Source organism: Molossus molossus, unplaced genomic scaffold (genome assembly GCF_014108415.1).
Source record: "Molossus molossus isolate mMolMol1 unplaced genomic scaffold, mMolMol1.p scaffold_m16_p_10, whole genome shotgun sequence".
In the NCBI taxonomy this organism is placed as follows: domain Eukaryota; kingdom Metazoa; phylum Chordata; class Mammalia; order Chiroptera; family Molossidae; genus Molossus; species Molossus molossus.
In genome coordinates, this window is record NW_023425345.1 from 98,592,784 (window position 1) to 98,616,639 (window position 23,856).

Consider the following 23,856-nt stretch of genomic DNA (forward strand, 5'->3'; position numbering starts at 1 on the left):
AGGGGAGTAGATGGAAGAGAAAGAGACATTGTTAGATTTTCAGCCGCAAAGTTTCATTTATTCATAGCTTTCAGCTTAAGCAAAAGAGGGTGAAGTTGTCACAGAACTTTGCAATAAGTAGAAACCAAGCAAGAGGACAGTCACAAGGAGTCTCCTGTAGGTAGAACCAGAACCAGGGTTCCTGAGGTAATCTCATGCTCCCAGGCAGGTCATCCCCAACCGGAATGAGGAGAGGACAGGAGGGTGAACTGTGTCCTTGGGAACAGGAGCCAGCAGGCAAGTTTGTGACACCATCCTCCCCAAACGCCATGCCCCATGTGTTTTGTCTTTCTTCTGACCCTGCATCTGAGACTGTGTCTCTCACCCCATGTATGTTACAGTTTTCCCAGGATGTGGAGGGTTTTATCTTCATATTCCTGGCAGCCACCTGGTAATTTGACACATAGTAGGTGCTTAGTAACATTGATGCCTCCAGGGTAGGACACAGCTATCCCCCCCTCCCACCTGTGGATGCAAAGAGAAGACAGTAAGTGGAGACTGCTGGCAGCCTGTTTAGAAAGTAATTTACACCATTCCTTATCTTTAAAGGGTTATTCTAATATAGGACCTTAGGGGAACAGTGCAGTTGAATGAAAGAGGTTTGCCAAAGGACACAGAATAGGCATCAAAGGAAGGATTCCAAGTATATATGCAGGAAATTTCTTTAAAATTATGATCTAAACCAGCATGTTCTGAGACTTGAGTCTTGTCAATATAATGGAATGAATAGAACACACTCTAGGCTCTCAAATTTCATAGCAGTGAATGATGGAACACATTAGAAGGCAAAGACTGCTGTTGATGTTATTGAAAGGAATGAGTCTAAGTTAGGATTTAGTAGTGGCATCTAAATTAAGAAAGTAACACCCAATAACAGAGTATAACATCTGGAAACAGAGAGCTAATTACCATAACATAATTGAAGAGAAATGTAGTTTTAAAAATAGAGCAGTGAGTATATAGAATTTTACCAGCAAATTCTTATTAATATGATTTGTCTCCTCCTGGGTAAGTTGAGAAATGGTGGGGTTCACACTGAATGGAGAGCTCCTTGTACTTTCTGCCTAGGGGCGCTTGGGCTAAAGCAGAAATTTCTCTGAGCCCCAGTTTCTTCCTCTGTAAAATGAGTCTACTAGTACCCACCTCCAGGCTGTAAAAATGAATACTTCTCACAACAATTTATAAATTGTAAAGCCACACAAACCTAAGGTCTTACTGCTCTGTCTTACTACTGTTGCAGGAGAAACAAATGGGCCAGACTTCCCCGACACTCATGGTCGTGGGGTAGCTCTTGAGATATTTTTTGAAAAGGAATGTTCTCAGTCTTGCATGAGAGAATTAATGATTTTTTTTTTCCTCACTCAAGGACATTTTCCGTTTTTTTTTGTTTTTTGTTTGTTTGTTTGTTTGTTTGTTCAGACAGAGTGGGAGGAAGAGAGAGAGAGAGAAACATTGACGTGAAAGGGACACATTGAGTGGTTGCCACCCACATGACCAAACCAGGGACAAACTGCAACCAAAGTATATGCCCTTAGTGGGAACCAAACCCGGGTCTCTCAGGACCACAGGCCAACGCTCTAACCGCTGAGCCAAACCGGCCAGGGCAAGAGAATGAATGATTTTTATTGGCATGGGATTATATCCCTTGGGTGGTAAAGTCCCATGTCCCTTACTCCATTTTTGGAAAAGGGGAAACTATGGATTTAGCAGAGCTAGAAATGGGGCCAGTGTCCAGAGTTTCTGTTCCATGTTGCAACTGGATTCAGTTCAGTATCAGGCAAGATTTAGTTCATCAGTCCACCATATGGCATCCACATGGCTGTGGGCCACATGGTGAATGTAGGGGAACACTCCCCCTGCAACAGGAGTCCCAAGAGGGCAGGAGGGCAGAGTGCCAAGAGAGAGGAAGAGAGAACTTCCTTTGTAGGGGATTATGTATCTCAGCTTTTGTGTGCTTACAGTGGCCACACCTATTCTGGCCACTGATTTGTTGCCAGGTGTGACAGACAGGTAAAGCACCTTCCCACGTCACTCAGACCTTACTGGGCATGTTTCTAAATTGCCTTTGTCCAGTCCCTTCCCCTCAACCCGCAGGGAACAGACTTGGTGAGTGTTAACTCCAGCTTTCTGGCAAGGCTGTATCGATGCCATGCCTGTGTTATCCAGGCTCCCCTTCACTCCCTTCCTGTTAAAAACAATCCGGTTATTGCAATGGTATCACTACTATTCTGATCTCTATTCTTTTTATCATTTATTTCTACTTTGAAATGGATTTTGGGGACAGGTTCATTTTACTGTGAGCACTACAGCACAGGGTAGGAGGCCTCCTGCCTTTGAGTTTGGATTGCTTGAGGCAGCCCCTTTCAATGATAAAGCAGAACGTTTTTCCTTTCTTCTTTCCCTTCACAAATACCGACTACTACGCACTGGAGCTGAGCTGCATGATGACATTAAGGGCGAAGCCCTGGGCATTATGGGAGCTGGGGGAGGCTGTTCTAGAAGAGGAAATGTCTGAGCTGAGTTCTCCCTGATGCCTTGGACGGGGAGGCGCTGTTACCAGAAAGGGGACTGGGCCCTAGCAGGTCGGCCCAGGGCTAGTGGGCGGTGTGTGGTTCTTAAATTCGTGTGGGTAAGATTCACAGCATGAGTCTCGGTGACTACGAGGACACATTCATTAGAGCTGGGGGCAGTGAGGCGAGGAAGGGCTTAGAGACGAACAGCAGGAGAGCCCGGCGGGGCTGCTTTGCTCCCTGGGAAGTCAGAGGAAGGAGGGCGCTGGAGACAGGTTCAGGGGGCTGGCCCAGGATGAGCAGTGCTGGCGAGGGTGCGGAGAAAAGGGAACCCCTGTGCACTGTTCGGGGGAATGCAGACTGGCGCAGCCACTGTGGAAAACAGAAGGGAGTTTCCTCAAAAAATTATAAATGAAACTACTTTTTGACCCAGCAATCCACTTCTGGTAATACGTCCTAAGAATCTTAAAACACCAATAAGAAAGAATATACACACCCCTATGTTCATAGCAGCGTTATTTACAATAACAAAGATCTAGAAACAGCCCAAGTGTCCATCAGTAGATGAGTGGGTAAAAAAGCTGTGGTACATGTACACAATGGACTACTACATGGCCATGAAAAAGAAGGAAATCTTTCTGCCACATCATGGATGATCATGGAGAGTATTATGCTAAGTGAAATGAGCCAGTCAGAGAAAGACAAATACCATACGATCTCACTTGTATGTGGAAACTAATGAACAAAATAAACTGACAAACAGAAACAGAGGCATGGATACACGGGACAGACTGACAGCTGTCAGAGGGGAGCAGGGAGAGGGGAACTTAATAAAAGAAGATGAAGAGTTTAGCAAAAAATAAAACATATGCACATAACACATCGGCACAGACAATGGCACAGTGATGGCCAGAGGGAAAGGGAGCTGGGGGAGGGGAGCGGGCGGGGGGGGGGGGAGGAGGCGGTGAGTGCTTGATGCAGTGTGCAGATGATGTTTCATTGGGTTATACACTTAAAACCTGTAGGGTTTTGTGAACCAATATCACCCCCATAAATTCAATTTTTATAAAAGTTTATTCAAGTGATGAATATCAAGTGCAACCACTCATTTTAAATCCGCTATACCAGCATTTACCCATCCAAATAAATGTACTCTTCTTCAAAAGTAATCATTTATTTTAATGACATTGTCATTGCTTAAAGCATTTTTGAATTCTTTAGAGGTTCCCTTTATAAATGGACACACATTCTTCTGAATTTCTTAAGTAGGGATATAGCTTTGCTCTTTGACGATAGATTATTTGAAATGGCAAAATGATATTTCAGTTGATAATTAAAGTAGAAAGTCGTTTTGAGCAATATTATCCTTTAGCTAAGAATCAAACTTTCACCCTGAGCTAATGAGAAGAAAACTCCCTCATCTGTAGATAATGTCCAGATTTACATTCTAATTTTTGTTAATCCTCACTCAAGGATATTTTTCCATGTATTTTTGGAGAGAGTGGAAGGGAGTGAGGGAGAGAGAGACACATCCATTGGTTGCCTCCCGCATGATCCCAACTGGGGCTAGGGATCAAACCTGCAACCCAGGTATGTGCCCTTGACCCGAATCAAACCTAAAACCCTTTGATCCTCAGGCCGGGGCTAGATTTGCATTCTTGTTAAAATAAATATTAGCCTCCAAGGTGACTTTCACTGAGAGCTTAGCTAAATCAGTCATTTTGATAAATCAACCCTTGCAGACTTTTTTTAAAACTAAAGTTTACAGTAATACATCATTAATTTCATCTCCAAAATTGGATCATAAACATTGTAGATGTTTTCCATTTTGAACTTATCTCATAGCACTTATTTTATTGTTCTCCACAGCTTGTCTTCTCTTACAGGACTGGAAGGTCCTTGAAAGCTTGGGCCACACTTTAGGTACCTTTATGTGCCGGCAGCCCCTCAGTGTACTGCACGTAGTAGGCACTCAGTCAGATGTGTTGAATGAATGAATGAATGAATGAACAGGTTGAATGGATGAACCATTTAGGTTACTATTGTCCTATAGATTTCTATTGATCTTAAACTGTTAAAGTTTCTGAATTTGGTCATTTACACCCAGATTGAGGCTGCTTTTACCCAGGAAGATTCCATTTTAAAGATTGCCCAATATCACTTCCCCATGACATTTACTAGTAAAATACATTAGCATGGTATATATTTCCTTATAGGCAGTCGATGAAATTTTGCTGAGTGAATATTGAATGAATGACTGCACTTGATTGGCACTTTTTTTTTTAAATAAAAGAAAACTCCCCAACCTTTTAGTTCATTCCTGGAGTGATTACTGATGGATTTTCTTAACTCAGCTACTCTCAAAAAATCTTCTTTGTCAACTTTTGCAAATGGTTTCTATTTCCTTTGGAAAGCATTTAATATTTGATATTCACCCAAGGTTGGTTTGTCCTGGCATAAAATGTGTTTTATTGGAAATACTCGTCATTTGGGACTGAGTTGACTAGAGACTGTTTATCCTCTTCTGTTAACTCAGAAGCATTCTCTTTTCTGAAAGATCGTATCAGATTTTCTGTCTTTTCTCCAAATACTGCATAGCCCAGCTCCTCAAAGGCCCTGGACAGCGGCTGTGAAGACCACGGTCCCCCTTGTAATTTAGTAAGATCCCAGGCAGACACACAAGGCACACTGGAAAGAGCACACACACACACACTTGGTCACAAATGTAATTAATTCTGCGTTGAGTGGTAAAGTTTTAATTGCACAAAGATAGTACATACCATTTCAAATATAAAAGAAAAGACAATCGGTAGTGCTATTGAAATGCAGGGACTTGTTTTTTAAAGGACAGAAAAATGATACTCAGGACCCATAAGTCTTCCTCATTAGAAGCATATGGAGTGATTCATTCATGCAAGTTTTATATATAGATCGAATTTTTTTTTTCTGTTTGAAGAACTCCATTGTAGCTATGCGGTGAGAAGTGGATTGATAGAACAATGCACTGTGGTAATGTCATAGCTTTTTTTTTTAATTTTGCTTTTAGTGTTAGGATTGCTAAAAGCTTATCTAAAATACTCAACTAGTATAGTGGAGAAATGGTGATGGAAGAAGACTTGGGGTGGTGAATACCCAATACAATATACAGATGATGTATTATAGAATGGTACTCATGAAACCTATATAATTTTATTAACCAATGTCACCCCAATAAATTCAATAAAAAAGTACAAAAAATACCCAACTGACATAAGGTGCTTTCAATAAAGAGGACACTGCTGTAATCATTATTCATCCCCTGTCACTGTTTGGTTGCACATCACCTGGCTTCTTCCTACACAGGCCACTTTGTTAGGAGGGAGGCCAAGGGAGTTCAAATTTTAGGCACCAGGGGGCGGGCTTGCCATCCTGTCAACCAGGCCAGTCCCGGCAAACCTTACCTGGAATGGTTCTCCTAAGGCAGGATGAGAAACACACTCACCTTCCAGTGAAAGGTGTCAGAGGCTCTTGCCCAGCCAAGTTTGCAAGAGAGCAGCACGGCTAACCCCATGCTAGTGGAATTCGGGTTCAGACAAGGATGTCCCAAGCAGAGGGCCAAACCCTGATTTGTGAAGCGACACTGTCAACACCCGAGGCAGACTGGGGGCTCTCCTAGAATGCCAAGGTCCTACGCAAAGCACTCAGGATGGCAGAACCCACCGGGCCCTCTGCCTCTTTGGAGAAGTGTTCAAAGGAGAGGTTACCTTGGCCACAGGGCCAGTGCCCTCCCATCCTGAGGTCAGCTGTGGGGGCCTGCCAGGGTGGCACCCACAGGATGTGACGGGAGCGCTCCGAGGAGCAGAGGGTGGACCAGAGGATGGAAGGCCTGCCTCCCACCTCATCCTGCCTCCCTCCCACCTTCAGCTGGCCTGGATGGAGGAGGAACGAGGCCATCAGTCCAATCAGAGAAACTGCTTAGGTGTCTCTTCAGATTCCAGAACACTTGGAAATGGCAGTTCTGCCAAAAGAGGCTCCGTCAAGGATGATCTGGGTGACAGGCTGCAGTTAAAGACGTCATCTACTGAGCCTGAAAGAAGTGAACAGGCATTGTCACCATCACTGGAGAATAGCAGCAAACCCACAGCGCCTTTGGAGCCCGTACATAATTCAAGGAACCATTTCAACAGTGGAGAGAGACTCTAGCGTCCTTAGAAATACTCAGGAGCTCAATAGAGATGGGTCGCATTTGGTTTAGCAGTAGCACCTGGGTTACCCTTTGCTTTTCCATGGGCTGGAGATTTGCAGTGAGTGCCATGAACCCTTTATCACTGATGACCAAAGGCCCAACAGTGGGACAGCCCAGGACAAAGGCCAGGCTTTGAGAAGGGGGTGGAGCTGGGCTGACTGATACCCCCAGGCAGGGCCAGCGGAGGCGGGGTTTGATGCACCTGCCAGGTCACTGATGCATTTTGGCTGTGCCCTCTGCCATGCATAGTAACCGCTCTGGCCAGCCTTGAAGAACTCTTCCCCACTGCTCTGGAGTGCAAGTGGCCCAGGGCTGACTCAGGGTAGAGTTCAAGAAAGCACTGCCCAACTTCACCTGCCTCTGGTGTCCCCGGGACGGCAGAGGACACCCTGCGCAGCCTACAGGACAGAGGGTGGCGATGGTGAAGCAGTAAACCCCACCCAGGCTGCTGTGGTGGTGGGTGAGGCTGGAGGGTGTCACAGGAAGGACCAGGCAACTGGGACAGCCACAACCTGGCAAGCCGCTCTCCCCCCAAAAATCAGCATAACCCACCCCCGACACACACACACACACACACACACACACACAGGCACACACAGACACACATGCACACACATGTACATACTCACACTCATACATGTACACACACGTGTATAGCTACAGTGGAGCAGGGCACAAAGGCATCTTTGTAAGGAACACCACACAGAAAGCTAAAGCAACATGGAGGGAAGGAGGGAGGGGGGAGAAGAGAGAGGGGGAGAAAGACGGAAGAGGGGGCGTAGGAGAGGGGGGAGAGGGTAGAAGGAGAGAAAGAGGAGGAGGAGGAGGGAGAGGTAGACATAGGGAGAGAGTGGAGGGAGGGAAGAGAGGGAAAGAGAGAGGAGGATGAGGAGGGAGAGAGAAGGAAAAAGAGACAGCCGCTACTTCCAAGGTAGGAAACAGCTAGGGTAAGCATTTTTGCTGAAAACATCAGAAGAAAGCCACTGTTACTAAATACAATTAATGACGATTCTGTGTTTCACATTTGGACTTTTTGAAAACTGTAGGTTCATAGAGACTGGTGGTTTTTTGTTTGTTTGCTTTTGTCTGTTTGTTGGAATTAGCAGCAAAAGTCCTGGTTCAAGGAAGTTGCTTTCCAGCCCAACTGGCACAGGAGAAAGAAAATGGCCCAGAGAAGACATGAGCTCGCCCTCCGCTTGGCCACCCTGTCTGACAAGTCTCCTCGGCTCCTGGGAGGAGACCCTGGGTGTCAGAATCCCAAATGTGCCACATATAAATATGTCATTCATGCAGTGTCATCTTACAAACCCTGGAGAACCCTTCCAATTTTTTTATCCTCACCTGAGGATATGTTTATTGGTTTTAGAGAGAGAGAAAGGAAGGGAAGGAGGTGGGGAGGAAGGGAGGGAGAGAGAGAGAAACATATTCAGTTGCCTCCCATACACACCCCGACTGGGGATCAAACCTACAACCTAGGTATGTGCCCTGACTGGAATTGAACCTGCAACCTTTCGGTGTAAGGACAATGCTCTAACCAACTGAGCCACCTGGCCAGAACCAATTTAAAAAAAATTTTTTTTCTTTATTAATTTTTAGAGAAAGAGGAAGGGAGAGGGAGAGAGAGATAGAAACATCAATGAGAGAACATCGATTGGCCGCCTCCTGCATGCCCCCCACTGGGGATCGGGCCCACAACCTAAGCCTGTGTCCAGACCAGGAATCGAACTGGTGACCTCTTGGTGCATGGGTCGATGCTCAACCACTGAGCCACACCAGCCAGGCAGAACCAATTCTTCTTATTGATGTAAAATTAATAGCTATCGACCATGTGGACTCCTCCTCCAGCTGACACCTTTGTCCACATTCTATTGTCCAGAATGTGCACCTCAGGAAAGCATCACTCTTTCATAATATTTAAATAAATGTTAACAGCATTCAAGTGAGCATCAATATGTATTTGACTTAATAATATTTTAAAAATTATTTTCTGCACAATGTAACGTCTACGTCAAGAAACTTTAAGGAGTGCAAACAGGAAGTTGCTCTGTTTCACTTGGGAAGTAAACATGTCTCACGTCTTACTTTCTGAATCACGGAATATGTTCTATTTCCCCTTCATCAAGAGGCCTTACCTTTCTCATTGACTGGCTTACCTCTCCCATTATACCATTCGACACTTTTCTTTAACTATGAGAACTTTGACATACCTCTGGAAGTTACGCTGAATTTTCGGTCAGAGAAACTGCTCCTGCGAATTAACTGTTCACTCATTTTCTCCAGAAATAATTTAATTGTCTCCTTCTTTTCTGGTCTTGTGCTTGACAAATTCAGAACTTTTCCATTCACCTTTACAGTGGAATTGCTGAGCCCAAACCAATAGAAAAAATCAAATAATGCGTCAGCTTTGAATTCATAGCTAAAGCTCAAATTTTCTCCATTAACCACCTCATTTCCCGGAGGGAAAAAATTCTTTACTGCCTCTTGAAAATCGAACTGAAAGAGAGAGAAACATCTGATGAATGTCATGCATATAATGACAGTGTTAGAGCCTAGAATTCTGTTACTACAGAATCATATTCTAGAAATAACTGCTCAAATGTCCAAAATGTTACACCCTTATTTCGTTTTCATTCTGACAGATACTTTTAAGCAGTTGCCTTAACTTTTTCAAAACAGACCTATGCATGCGCATCATATTACATCGACAGAAGTGCTCGGTCAAGCTGACATTCGTTATCACCCCATTTCTAATGAGCTGCTAGAAAGGGCTCATTTCACTGGTGGTGGTGATGATGCAACAGGAAAAGTCTGATGTCTGGGTCCAGCTAAGTCCTAGTGGAGCTTTAGGGACGCCCCCCTGCATGAAGTGCCCGAACCCCTCCCTGGGTGGTCCGACGCGGACTCAGACAGGCTCACACTCACCTGGAGCCGGTAGCTTTCTCCAATCACCGAGGAAATGACCATGTCCATCCCCTGCTCTATCTGTCTTCTTACCTTGGGGTGCCTGGTGTTCACAAGGAAGGCATATGTTCTTTCTAGAAATTCGGAAGCAGAATTCGAAAAGAAGTGAGCATGGGTGACATAAATGTATTTCTCAGTATTGAACAACGCAGTGATTCCCACCTCATCTGCAGATTTTATTCATTTTTAGCCCCCCTCACCGCAAAGCTTCACCCGATTTCTAGAAAGATTTCCGAGGTGAAGGAAGCAGGCCCCCCCGAGGCTGCACTTGTCCCTTTGTCTGGGACATCGGGAGGTCTGCTCCGTCATTACCAGAGGGGAGAACCGAGCCTCCACGGGCGTATGCGGCTCAGGGAGCTGAGGTGGGAACACGGGATGGCTGGTTGTCATGTCACAGCCTTGCTGGATATTGAAGCAGCGACCTGATGGTCACCAACATGTCCTCATTTGCAAAGAAAAACTCAGTCAAGTCCAGGGAAGGAGGCTGCTCCTGCCTCCCCACTTCCCCAAACCCTTCTGCTCGAGCACTGGCTTTCATTCTGCCACAGGGCTGGTCTGGGTGCTAAGGATCAAGTCAGTCTGAGACGGACCCTCCTCCGTCAATCCCCAGCGGGGAGACAAAGTCCCTCCCGTTGCTCAGATAATGTCATGTCTGTGTGCTAGCATCCCTGGGTTTTTGTTGTTGTCTCAGTTTGTGTGTGCTTTTCTTGTTCTTTTGTTTGTTTTTATTGTAATCTCTTAAATCCAATTCTGTCCAATCCTATATAATCTAAGCAAAGGCAAGGTTGTTTGCTCATTAGGAAATGTGAAATACTATTAACCAGTAACTCCTTAACTTTTCAGCCCCCAGAGACCCCTTAATTAATCAAGTGCTTTTTCTCGGGAGACAGAACATAGACTGCCAGACTCTATTTAAACACCACGGACCAGCCATTAGGCAATTTTGAGAACTCAACATTTTGCCTTGGCTTTGAGCCCCAAACCTGTGGTCTACCAACAACAGGTGTGACACCTTGAGGAACACATTTTGAACTAACCTTTACACTGGCCTTTTTCATCTTAGTTTTCCTATCCCTGTCTATCTCCCAAAGTATTTTTTTGGATACTTTATTTCTTTATTGATTTTTTTAGAGAGAGAGGAAGGGAGAGGGAGAGAGAGGTAGAAACATCAATGAGAGAGAATATCAATTGGCTGCCTCCTGCATGCCCCCCACTGAGGATCAGGCCCACAACCTGGGCGTGTGCTCTGACTGGGACTCAAACTGACGACCTCTTGGTGCCTGGGTCGATGCTCAACCACGAGTCACACTGGCCGAGCTGGGCACTTTAGCTATAAATTATTTTACATCCTCTTTGAGATGAGATATAACAAAACAAGCAAGCTATTTACACTTTAAATTAACTTTTACACAAACCAAGCCCGGACCTCTCGGCTCAGCACACGCTCAGGGCCAGCACGCTCCCCGGGGATATGGGCTGCACCGCTCGAACAAGGCCGTCCACAGTCACAGACCTCAGCTGTTTGCATGTTTATTGTGACCAACTTCTGGGAAGAATTAGTAAGTCATCTTGAGTTAACGGTGGCCTTTTCTATTTGTACGGAAGTACAGTTCAGGCTAGCAGCAGGGCCAGACATCATGCTACCTTAATCACAGTCTTCACAATTTACATGTCGCGTCAGAATTAAACATTTGTAGCACAGACTCTTCATTCCGTGGCTTTCCTCACAATGAGCCAGCACCGGGTTTCTGTACCCAGTTCTGTACACAGCTGTGTACCTTTGAGGCGCTCACACGTACCTCCTTGTACCACTCCCTGCACTTTCTTGAAATGTTAAAACAGAGAGCTCTCTTATTCTTACTTAAGCTTCCTCCTGAGAGGTGGACCAGGAGGTGCATGTGATACATCTGTGAATTATATCCCGAGAGGGCTCTCCTGATTCCCGGCCATCATCAAGCCAAACAGCATCGGGGGCTCAGGTGCTCTACCGGGCGGGCGTTACCAGGTCCTGCGCGCCGCCCCGGCCCCTCCTGCCCAGGGCATCCGGACTGAATGATGAAGTGGGCGGGAAGTCTGAATGGCTCTGACAGAGAGGAGCAGAATCGACTCCAGGAATCTGGATGAGACGGATGTTTAAGTACTTTTCTTTGGCACCTATAGATCCTTTCTTATTACCTTGGATTCACTTTAAGAATGGGATTTTGCAATCGGTTTCAGAAATTATATTTCTATCATTATGTCTATGATTTCCCCCATGTATCCCTCTGAGCAGGAGGAAGAAAGGGAAATTGAGATGTTTTCATATTGGAGTTTGAGTTAATAAAGCTGTTACTAGCCAGTCTGATTTCTTAGAAAAAACCATAGAGACAGACATTTCTAAAACTGAAATTCAAATATCACAGCATGAGACATAAAAGCATCTACAGGTGCTTATTTTTTTTAATCTTAGTTTCTTCCTCTATAACATGAGGACACTGTAAGTACCCCACAGGTAGGGCGACCAGGCATCCTGGTTTGCCCGAGTTAGTCCCAGCAGAATTCTTAACAGCACCCCCTTTCACGCTCAGAAATGTTCCCGTTTGAATGAGCCCTGTGGGGCCGATCGGCGTCAGAGCCAGCCTGGAACACCTTAGTGTCTCATCCATGTAGACAGTAATACCCACCCTCATCGTCCTCACTCGTCATTTCTGCAACCCCTGCAAACTCAGAACGTCAGCCCCCTTCCGGCCTCACAGAAAGTATGAAGGAAAACTCGGAGACAGATGGACCGCGCCAGGCGCCTGCAGAGGTTTGTTCCGCAGGCTCTGCTGTGCGTCAGATGGCCTGACCCTCCGGGCCTCTGGCTCCAGCCTTGTCACCAGCCGATATGCACCCTGCTACCTCCACACCCAATTTCTCTGCCATCAGCAGGCCACAATCCACAGCCCAGCAAGGCGGAACCACACCAAAATAGTTAGATACCCACCTTTTGAGGTGTCTTTTCTGGTCTGTACGTTAACAAAGAATAGCATCGGTTTGCTCAGTATAGTTTCCCTGTAGTCTTTGTAGTCGCAGTAGTTGGTCAGTTCCACATATCTAAGAAAAAAAAGCAGAGATAACTACAAACGCAATGCACCCACCCATCGGAGTCAGGAAGGGGATGTCTGGACAGATGCCTGCCACTGCCATGGTCCTTTTGAGAGAAGTCCCCTCAAACATGTCCCCGCAGAGGCAACCGTGTTTTGTACCATATAAATAAAGCTCCCTCTCTCTCCTGGTCAGCTAAGATCAACATGCAAAGGTGGCCATGGTCCCTGGTAGCCTGACACCAAGGCTTGGCTCTCAGATGATGGCCAGTGCCACCTGTCTTTGGGGTGTAAGAGTTCACTCGAAGCTATCAGAGCTCTCTGTCTGGACCGAGAACCAGTTACACTCCATGAGGGCATCAGCTAGGCCCTCCCCAGGGCAGCTGTCCCGTATCACTGGTGCGCCTACAACTCTCCCTTCCTTCTCCATCTCCGGGACGTCAGCTTTCTCTCCCTACTCGACACATTTCCCAAGCCGTCTTTCTAGGTCTGTCCCCACACTCCTGATAAAAAGGCAGATCCAAGTGTAAATTAGCTTCCTTTAAGAAGATGGCTAATTTTCTAACCAAACCCGAGCTCAGGTGCCATGTTGACGTGGGCGGTCTGAACGGCATCCAGTCCGGCAGGCTGAGGGCCACGATGCCACAGCGACTCTTCCCCACGGAGCTGGTTCCATGGACGGCCCAGCTGTGGGGACGTGTGCACGGAGAGGATGCCAGCCTGCGGCGGTGTGGCTGCCTCTGCTACATGGCAGCGTGCCTGCTTCTGACACCTGGGCAAAGGCAGAGAGGCTCCTGCGTTTCTCTCTGGCCTGTCCTTCAGTGTCTGCCATGAAAATCACAGCCCCGAGAGCTACTGGCAGCAGGGCGCTGTGGCCCACGGTCCCAGCAGCCTCCCTCCCTTCACCACGACCCACACCCACTTAGAGGGGCCAGCACACAGGACCCTGACCCAGACCTGGCTCAAGAGCACGTGGGAGGTTATCTGCCCTGAGTCAGGAAAACACAGCTTCTGCGTGTGTGTCTCCCAGCTTGGCTTCTTAGAAATATGTTACTACCTTTTCTCTGGGCTTGGTAGACCTGGTTTGAGAGCTTTTAAAACCTGACCCCTGATGGAGCCTCTAAAATGCCTCCTGCCTTGTGATTGACTGGGCTTTTAGCACAGTCTCCACCTCCCGACCCTCGGGCACTGGTAGTCGTCAGGTGGCGGGGGCGGGGCAGCACAGGGGAGGAAAGGGGTGCAGGTGTTGATGTCCGGGGTGTTGGTGAGGAGGGAAGGCGTAGGGGAGAAGAGGGTGGGAGTGGAGAAGGGTGGGGGACCTGGGGAGTGACAAGGGGTGGACCGGGTATGATAATGCAGACTGGGGATTTTGCATGGCCCTGTCTCCATCCCTCCTGCCCTTGCCCTCACCGGGTACACCAGCGTGGAGGGAGAATGGGATGAGGTGGGCGCCTGAAGGGAAGAAGCACTTTCGTTCCATGTCAGCAGAGAGAGAATTTCCTGTTCTTCTTTGTCTCAAGTGGCCAACTTCCAAAAGTGCTCGAGAAAGGAGGCAAAGGAGAAGGAAGAAGAAAGGGGCCACCACTGCTGGGTTTACTTGCCCTCACCCATTCGTTTGATGACATTCCTGTAGTCCCTAAGACGTGCTGGATACCAGGCAGGCATGCACATGGGCCTTGTCCCGTCTGATAAGGGCCTAGGAAGTGGGGCTGGGGACGAGGGTGGCCGTACCGGGCTCCCCCGGAGCTCCCCCATCCTCTCTGCCATCCATCTCTCCACTGCCAAGGACCTGGAGGGCAGGTAAGAGGGGCCTGGGAGGGGCCAGCGAGGCCTGTGTTTGCAGGGGCGAGGGGAGAGCTGCAGAGGAAGGAAGGGGGTGAAGACAACCCTCACGGCAATAGAAGAGAAAGGTAAGGCTGAGTGGATGGAACATCACACAGACAGGGGCGCGGTCAGGGCAGAAGTCAGGTGCCATCCAAGGTGGATTTCGCAGTCTGCCTGCCCTTTCATCGCGGACATCATTCATAGTCACTTGAGCGTGTAATACTGTCGTCCTCAGAGCGACTCCTCTGCTCTCTCAAGACCCATGGTCTGCTTGTCATTCTCCAGCGCAGCCAGCAAATCTGCAGTTTTTATTACTATTCTGATGATGCAAATGACAAAACTCACCTCTGCCTATATAATCGGTTGACATCCGACTCAAGGTGTCATTGGTTGGAAAGAGGTAAAAATCTCCACTCAGACATGATCAGTGGGCGTGGAAATACCAGTTCGCTCCGGAGTTCCGCGGGGCCCCCAGCGCCGGTGTGGGCCGCTCGGAGCGGGCGGGGCGTCCGGGAGCCACCCAGCGCCTGGCCCGGGCACCGACGCACGGGTCACCCTTGTCTCTTAGAGTCTGAGGCTGATGAGCTCCGCTGAGTAATAAAGCTCTGCTCCACGTAATGGAATCGTCCTTTGGTGACCCGGAGGCACTTTCAGGATCGGAACGGGCCTGTTAACATCGTGGCAGAGACCGGCAGTTATCCCTGCGCCTCGGAGCGCGGAAAGGGGTCACCAGTGCCGATAACCGGCTCACAGGCAAGCGATGGGGGCAAGGCCCCTGCTTACTGAGCCTGGTCACAAACAAGAATTACTTCCTTGCCTGGCAGGTGTGGCGCAGTGGGCTGAGCGTGGTCCCATGGACTGAGGGCCCAGGCTGATTCCTGGTTGTGAGCTCAATCCCCAGTAGGGGGCGTGCAGGAGGCAGCTGATCGACGTCTCTCTCACATCGATGTTTCCATCTCTCTCTCTCTCCCTTCCTCTATCTCTAATAAATCAATAAAAACATATATTTTTTTTTTTTTTGAAAAAGAAAGAAATGCCTCCTCCAGTCATCTATTCCCAGCCTCCCAGTTATGGTCCGATTTTACTAATGCAAATACCACTTCTGTGTACTGGGTACTTGTTATATTTGCTGAATTATCATTAGGGAGGAAAAGCAAACAGCTGAAGATGGTTCCTTTAAACTCCATTTCTTTGTTGTTTTTACCCTGGCCCCAAGATGCTTTTAGGCTGAAACTTTTAAAAATATATATTTTTTTCTTTACTGATGTTAGAGAGAGAGGGAGATAGAAACATCGATGAGACAGAAACATCGGTTGGCCACTTCCTGCATGCCCCCCACTGGGGATCAGGCTCACACCCTGGGCCTGTGCCTTGACTGGGAACTGAACCAGTGACCTCTTGCTGCATGGGTCGACGCTCAACCACTGAGCCACACCGGCCAAGCTAGGCTGAAACTTCTTACACCTGGCTCCAATCCAAAGCCCAAAAGGCAGAACACCGTGATGGAGAACATAGTGACTCAAAATGGAAAGATCTGCCCTGGCCAGTTTGGCTCAGCGAAGGTTAGAGCGTCAGCCCGCGGACCAATGAGTCACAGGTTTGATTCCAGTCAAGGGCACGTACCTCGGTTGCGGTTCATCCCCAGCCCTGGTCGGTGTCATGCAGGAGGTAACCACTCGATATGTCCTTCTCTCATAGACATTTCTCTCTCTCCCTCCCTCCCACTCTATCTGAAGATAAATAGAAAAATATCCTCGGGTGAGGATTCAAAAAACAAAATGAAAAAATCTAATTCATGCTCTGACTGTGAACTCAATCCCATGGCCACAACCCACTGTGACCTTGAGTGAGTTACTTAACTGGCCTGCACCTGTGCTTTCATTGATGAAGGGACACAACAGTATTGCCTTCTGTTTGGCCATTCAATGTAGTGCAGATAGTGTTGACATCTGTACTTAGGCCCATAGTAGATGCTCAGCAAACATGATTAGGGTCTGTAATCCTGGGCAAATCTGCTGGCCACAGGGTGAGTGACATTCTGCAAGCTTCTGACACCCAGCTAGGGCTGGCTTCATCCAGGAAAGGAGCACCATCTGAGTATCTGAGAATAAAGGAGCAAGACTCTCTCCTCCCTTGCTCCAATTTCTGTCCTCATCTTTTCCGCTTGAAAAGCTAAAGAGAACAGCTTAATGAAGGCAATATCTGGAAGGTGGGGCCAGGAAAGAACACTGTATTTTTGCTTCTAGCAAATCAGGACTGGCTGAAAGATCTCCCACCTTCTAGGACACCTCCTTTATTCTGTAGTCCCCACAGGTTTCACACCATCTGTAGCATGATCTGAAAAGCTGCTCCCAATTTCCCTTGGCTCTGACAATTTGCTGCTCAAAGATGAATGGGATTTCAAAGCTATAGCTTCCATCTGAGGGTTGTGTATTCATTTTTTAAATATGGAGAGAGGAGCAGAGAAAAAGAGAAACACATGTTGGAACAGCCCTTGTGTAGAAGCCAGAAATTGCTCGAGAGTTCACAATCCTTTGCTGTTACACTAGCAAAAGCTTGCAGGGACCTGCCCTTGGGAGCACGCAGAATGGCCTTCCTGTTTCTAGTGTTAATGTGATAGCTTTATACAGGGCCTCACCTACGTTCTCAAACAGTGACTTCCCTTTCACTTCTTCCCAGTCTTCTTTTGTCCCTGTTCTAGTGAAATTTAGCAAAATATTTTTTATTTATCACTATACTGTCTGTGCAGTGAATCAAGGATAACCACATTCATTCATCCATTCGTCAGTTACTGATGCACAGTGCAGCAAAACACTGTGATAGTGCAAAGAACGATTCATTCACACACTCACTCACTCATTCATTCATTCATGCATGCACGCATGCAGTAAACATTTGCTAAGCAACAACAATGTGCTGGGCACTGGGGACACATGAGAAAGGAAACAATCTTGCTTTCAAAAAGCATATAGTCCCCTGAGGAGAGAGATAAGAAGATGTATCATTTCAATGTGAAATGATAACTGTCTGAGACCGTGTTGCTTAGAGCGTGGCCCTTGGACCAGCGGCCCTGGCATCCTGTGGGAGCTTGTGAAACTGCAGATTCCAAGGCCTGTCTCCTGGTTTATTTAATCCGAACATACATCCGCACTTAAAGTGTGGGAAACACCGGTCTAAACCATGGTCCCTCCCACTCAGAAGCTTACAAACTAGTTCTTCATTCAAACACACAAACGCGCGAGGAATGCACAGTTCTCTGCGTTCAGTGTCCGCTCTCCACGGGGCTATGTCCCAGCTATTTAAATAAGAAGCAGCAAAGTGGGAGGTCCTGGGTTCGAACTATTTATTGAGCTGAGACAGGCACCAGAAGAGTGGTCCTTCTGTCCGGCCCAGCACTCCGCTGATGGACAGGCAAAGCAGGAGAATGATGGGGACCCCGGGCCTCGGGGCCAGTGGGGTGGCTGCATCCGGGCCTCCAGGCAGGCCGTGGCAAGCACCAGGAGAGCTGGCAGCAGGAAGTGGACCAGTGTGTCTGGCAGTCCCGAGCAAGGCTCCAGGGGAAGGAAGGAGGAGAGAAGGCAGAAAAGGCTGTGGCTTTTCGATCATCAGATCTGGATTTAATTTCTGTCTCTGCGGCTCTTAACCTTGCCAAGATCCATTTCCTCACCTGTAAAATCTAGCTAACTAAAAGGTACCCCGTAAAGTGGCTGAAAGATTATGTGTGTGAAGCACTTGGCTTTGGGGACTGTTTAATAATAATAATATCAAAGCTAATGTTTGTCAGGTAATCAATATGTGCCAATCATTATTTTAAGGACTTGATGAATTTTCATTCTGAACAGCAGCCCTATCAGGGCGATAAATTTTCATCCTCGCCTTAAGGCTGAGGACACCGAGTCGCAGAGTTGAAGTAGCCTTCCCAGCCCGAGGCAGAGAGTGCGGAACACGGATTCCGACCAAGGCCATCTGGTCTTGGCCCTCCTGCCTGTCCACACTTCCTGGGACTGACTCATAAACATCACAGCTCAACACAGAATGACAACTACTTCATCAGTAGTACTCTGTGTCCTGTGCAGCGGTCGTTGAGCTGGGCAGGTCACCAAATCCAAGACTCAAACATGGGACCAAGGCCGAAGACCAGTCAGGACGGAAGCCCGCTGAGTGCGGCTGTGGCAGGTGACTGCGCTGCCCGCTGCGCACGGGGCTGTCACGGCCTCCACACCTCCTGGCCTCGGCCACGGTCACTTCTGAGAGGTGGACCTGGGCAGGCAGACAGAGTCCAAGCACTTCCCACTGCGGGTGGGGGTGAGGCTTCCCCAGTAAACTGTAACCATGTTCCAGCCCTGCCTGAGGGTCCGCGCTTTACCTCCATGAGTCTCCCCTCCAGCCCCTGCACTCTCTGCCCCGGGCCGCTGCCTTCCAGCGAGTGTGACTGTCACCATCCAACAGCTGGTTGGACACAGGCAGGAATGGGTCACCTCTCTGCTTTTAATGGCTTCTTTACAACCACTGCACTTATTTTTGCTTTTAGCTTGATTATACATGATGAGTACTGGCCAATGTCATTTCAGTTAATTTCTGCAGATTCAGGAAACTTATGAGAAGGCCGCTGCTCTCTGCAGCAAGGCAGACAGATTCCAGGTTCGAGGCAGAAAGATTCCAGGTTCGAGGCAGAAAGATTTCAGGTTCGAGGCGGTTTGCTGAACACACGGGCTCATAGTCAGACGAGGCTGCACAGGAGCCGTAAGCCCAGGCTCCCCAGCATCCTGCTTGGGCGCAGTACTCGAACTCTCCCACCCTAATTTCCCACCTGCACAAAGGGGACACGGTAGTGCCAGCTTCATAGGCCTTCGTGAAATGATAGCTGTGAGACTCTCTGCCCCTTCGTTCCTGCACTCAAGCAAACATCAGTGGCCACTGTTCTTATCGTCAGGCTTATTTTTATCAACCAAGCAGCCTCTTTCACACGAGGGGACCACTGCCGGGCAGGGATTAGAGCTCCTCTTGCCCAGTGTTTGCTCTTACACCTCACCCAGGAAAAGGTGTGTGTGTGATAGTTAATGGTGATTTACAGCTGGTATCCTGAGCAGGTTTTGTTTGTAACACGGATGGAAATCCAGAGCTTGAAGGAAGAAAACAATAGTAAAAATCCTGCTGTCAACCCCACAAAGCAGGAAAAGTGTTTGTAAAGCAGGCTCTCAGGAGCTGAGAAACCTTCCCACCCCCCTGCGCTGCCTTAGGGTTACTGAGCAGGTACCTTGGTAGACAAGTGTTAAAGTATCAGAAAACAAAGCGAGTAAGTTGAGTGAGGGAACCATAGGAATGTCAGGAGCTCGTCACCTTTCCGGTTCCTTGGGAAAGGCCGTGAAAGCCACAGAGCACACTTCCGAGGCCCTGAAGAAACACCCTGCTTGACCTGTGGGCTTATCCCACACCACAAATATCTGTGTGATGAAAAAATAAATTAGCAGAGCAAGGATTCCCTGGATCCAAATACCTCACAACTCCTCGAACATCAGCAACATTGGGTGTGTCTCTGTGATTCTGGGGATAAGGTGTACATATGGTTGATTCCCCGGAGCTCTACAGTCCAAAGTGATTAAGAATTATCGCTTTGCCCTGTCCTGTTTGGCTCAGCGGTTAGGGCATCGGCCCACGGACCAAAGAGTCAAGGGTTCGATTCCCAGTCAAGGGCTCGTACCTCAGTTGCAGTTTGTCCCTGGCCCTGGTCGGTGTCCTGCAGGAGGCAGCCACTCGATGTATCTCTCTCACATCAATGTTTTTCTCTCTCTTTCCCTCCCTTCTTTCTTTCCTTCCTTCCTCCCACTCAATCTGAAAACAAATGGAAAAATATCCTCAAGTGAGGATTCAAAAAAAAAAAAAAATTATCGCTTTGCTTTCTGGACCCCCAATCCCATCCCCAGCCACCTCTGGGCTGCCCTTGGATTGGGGCCATCACACCTAACGCAGGAACACGGTGGCTGTAGAGATGAAAATGTCCCTGGAGTCCATCAGCTCCAGGCCCCAATTCGTTGTGAAAAGTGGGAAGTATGTGCTGGGGTACAGCCAACTCCAAAGATGACAGACAAGGCGAACAGAAACTGTTCATCCTTGCAAACTTTCCAGCTTTGGGGAAATCCGAGAGTCCTACTCCATGTTGGCCGAAACTAGCGGCCAGCACCACCCTGGAAACGGCACTGACTGGGCACAGCCTGCTAGAAACACCAGCGCGCGCACACTGGCTGGTACTGACCCAGGAGACGGCGTGACCTTCAGCAGTCTGCCAGAACAGACTGGTACAAGTAAATCGAGAGAAATGTTTCTTTAGTAAAACTGGCCAAAGCTTATTGAAGGAAGGGAGGGAGGGAGAGAATAAAGCACTGCTCTGGAGCAGTATTTTGAGAGAGGAAGTTGTAAGCGGGCCCCAAGGCCAAAGTCAACTGGGTAAATGTGAAAGAGCTGAGGAGCAGGGCCTTGGAGGTGAGAACGCTGACCCTGCTTCCACCTCCTGACCCGCGGGCAAGCCTCTCCCTACCTCCGCCTTCCCGCTCTTTCTGGAAGGCTCTCCCAGTTCACTCCAGGCCCCTCCCAGTCATCCCTCAGGACTGCACACCCAGTTACAAAAGCCTAGGTCCCCTACCACAGGATGTCCCCAGGAGGGAGACAGGGGCTTACTTGCATCACCAGAATTATTCCCGGGTCCTCCTTGCTCCTTCCTGCGGCACGAAAACCCTCACACAATTGCTGAGACGACGAGAATCTTGTATTTGCTAATAGTTTGCCCCCTGGTTTGTGTCGCCTGGTCATCATTTATTCTGGACCCTAAGTGCCAAGGTCCCACTGCTGTTGAATTTTGTTTTATGTAGGAGGTTCAAAGGCCAGAGTTGAATAACCAGACTTCAGAATCACATGCAATGTTGCAGCACTGTTCGCTGAGACTCGGGGGCTGGCTCTGCCAAACACCTAACCTGTATCTTCAATTAATTCTGGGCGCTTTTATTTTTCATATTCTGTTCTCAAATACAATAGTTACCTTTCTTTTAAATCTTTGCAAATCTGATTTCTAATTCACCGCCCCCCCACCACCACTAGGCCCCTGCATATGGGTTGGAATTTTCAATTTACTAAGAAAGGAAGAAATTCTTGTTCGGGGAGTGGTTTTTCAGGCATTCAAAGCCTTTATTCTCTTTGGGTGGAAAGCAAGGTTTTCCCAGCAGCTTGAAGAAGGCATTTTATTTAGTTGTGTTTTTTTGTTTATTTGTTTTAATCCTCACCGGAGGATATTTTTCTATTTATTTTCAGACAGAGTGGGCGGGAGGGGGGGAGGGAGAGAGAGAGAGAAACAGATGTGAGACACATCGATTGGTTGCCTCCCCCACCGCCAGGGGTCGCAACCTAACCGCAACAGAGGTACGTCCCCTTGACCAGAATCGAACCCGCGACTCTTTGGTCCGCAGGCCAACGCTCTAACCCAGAGGCAAAGAAGACATTTTATATGTCCTTTCTTTGCTTGCCCTCTGGGCTCCACCTCACCCACAGGATGGCACAGTGCTGCTCTCTTTCCCAGTAGCAAAGGCTTAGTAATAGTTGGCGGGGTTCCTCGACTCTGAATCAAGCTCCAGACTGCACTTGCCCGCTTCCTGGCAGTCAGTTCCCAGCACAAACACGACACACGCACACTCGCACGCAGCACTTAGTTTGGCCAGGACCCAGAGGACCCTGGGTTAGTAGATTGAATGGGGCTTTGCTGCCTTCTCAGCTGTGGTTTGTTTATGTATGCATTTATATGAACCACTACGGGAGGCTGAAGATGGGAAACAACTTCTACTTGCTTCTCCACTAGGTCCCCTCACTGGATCAAGCTCCTAATGCACGAGATGGAGCACTCTCTCCCTCCGCCCCAATCTAAAGCCAGGGTGTGAGTCTCTCTTCTGTCAACATCCCCGAAGGGTGTGCCCCCAGTGTGAGCTCATCTGACGCAGTTCAGGGGCCAGAAAGGGAGAATCACAGGCCGGTGACGCGCTCCCCACCCTGCGCTCCCTGGAGCCTGCAAGGCGCTCTCCGGGGCGGCTCCGAGCGCAGCGGTACGTGTCGGGCGAAGGGCAGAAAAGCCGCAGAAAAGCCCGCGCAGGAGAGCGTGCGGCCCCGGTGACGTCAGCAGTAAGACGCGGGGCACCGAGGAGCGGAGGCCAGTGGGGACTCCTGGGGACCCCGCGGCCAGGGTGCAGGAGTGGCGCACCCACCTCTTGATGTAGCGGTTGAGGCGGCAGAGCTGCCCGTCCAGGCGCACGACACCGTCGCTGAAGACGTTGAAACCCCCGCTCGTGGCAGCCGGCTCCCCGGGTCCGGGCACAGTGAGCTGGTCCCCGCGCAGCTGGAGGGCGCCGGGCAGCAGGCGCAGCAGCTGGGCCACCGGCAGCAGGGCCAGCTCGCAGTCGCACGTCCACAGGCTGCGCAGCTCCCCCGACGAGATGGAGGTCAGGCTGGGCCTGGCCGGGGGTGCGCACGTCGCCGCCGCCATCCCGCCACCCCTGAGGTCCCAGGTCCGCCTGCTCCGGTGCCGCCCGCCCGCCCGGGAGGAGCGCTGCAGCCCGGAGCGGAGAAGGCTGTCCGGCGCCGCGCGGCCTTTTTATCGCCTTTGGTACCGCCCCACCCGGCCGGGGCTCGACCCCAGGCCTCCAGGCCGAGGGCGCACCACTCACAGCTTGGCGCGCTCCCGCCCGGCCACAGCGGCCCGCGGCCAACGGTTACTCATCCCGCCTCCCCCTTCCCCGCCCCCGCCCCGGGTCCCCAACTTCTCACCCAGGGCTGGGCGGACGTCTGCGGTGGGGTGGGGTCAAGGGCCTTGGTGTTGAGTCCAGCCCTTGGTGCGCTGGGAGGGCGCCAGCACCCACCCATGCCCAGGACACCGCACCTGTGCGTTCCTACTGGAGGGGGCGCGCCCCTTGCCCGCCCCTCCGCAGGGCCATCGGAAAACAGCCGGACCTCCGATCCCGCTCTCTGGCCCACCCCGGGTTGAGCCAGCTGCCAGTCGCTGTTTCTTGGCCTGTTTTCTGATTTTATTTTTCCGCTCCAGATGGTATCCTGCGTTTTCTCTCCTCTCAGCCTTTCCTCACACTGGTCCTTACCCTGCATTCCCTTCCTGGTACAGATTTCACAGTCCTCACGTCACTTTTTCATGAAGCCTTTGCGAATCCCCTGTGGGTTGTCCCATGGCTTCTCCTAGCTTCTC

General features: G+C 49.2%; 1 protein-coding gene across 1 annotated transcript; it reads right to left on the reverse strand.

Moving 5' to 3' along the window:
- Window positions 1–5,741: 5,741 nt before the first annotated feature.
- Window positions 5,742–23,165, reverse strand: MEDAG (mesenteric estrogen dependent adipogenesis). The gene is made up of 5 exons (XM_036252369.1): window positions 22,868–23,165; window positions 12,701–12,810; window positions 9,697–9,809; window positions 8,982–9,267; window positions 5,742–6,615 (listed from the first exon to the last, which is right to left on the reverse strand). The coding sequence occupies exons 1-5, from the start codon at window positions 23,143–23,145 to the stop codon at window positions 6,491–6,493; spliced, it is 912 nt and encodes a 303-aa protein (XP_036108262.1). The 5' UTR covers window positions 23,146–23,165; the 3' UTR covers window positions 5,742–6,490.
- Window positions 23,166–23,856: the final 691 nt, after the last annotated feature.

What these genes read in the sequence shown, in the direction of transcription:
- MEDAG (XM_036252369.1), bottom strand. Translation starts at nt 23,145, where the DNA reads ATGGCGGCGGCGACGTGCGCACCCCCGGCCAGGCCCAGCCTGACCTCC. An exon ending in CTCAACCGCTACATCAAGAG is followed by an intron (nt 12,811 to 22,867) that starts GTGGGTGCGCCA and finishes TTTTTTTCTTAG; the next exon opens with ATATGTGGAACTGACCAACT. An exon ending in CAGAAAAGACACCTCAAAAG is followed by an intron (nt 9,810 to 12,700) that starts GTGGGTATCTAA and finishes CCGAATTTCTAG; the next exon opens with AAAGAACATATGCCTTCCTT.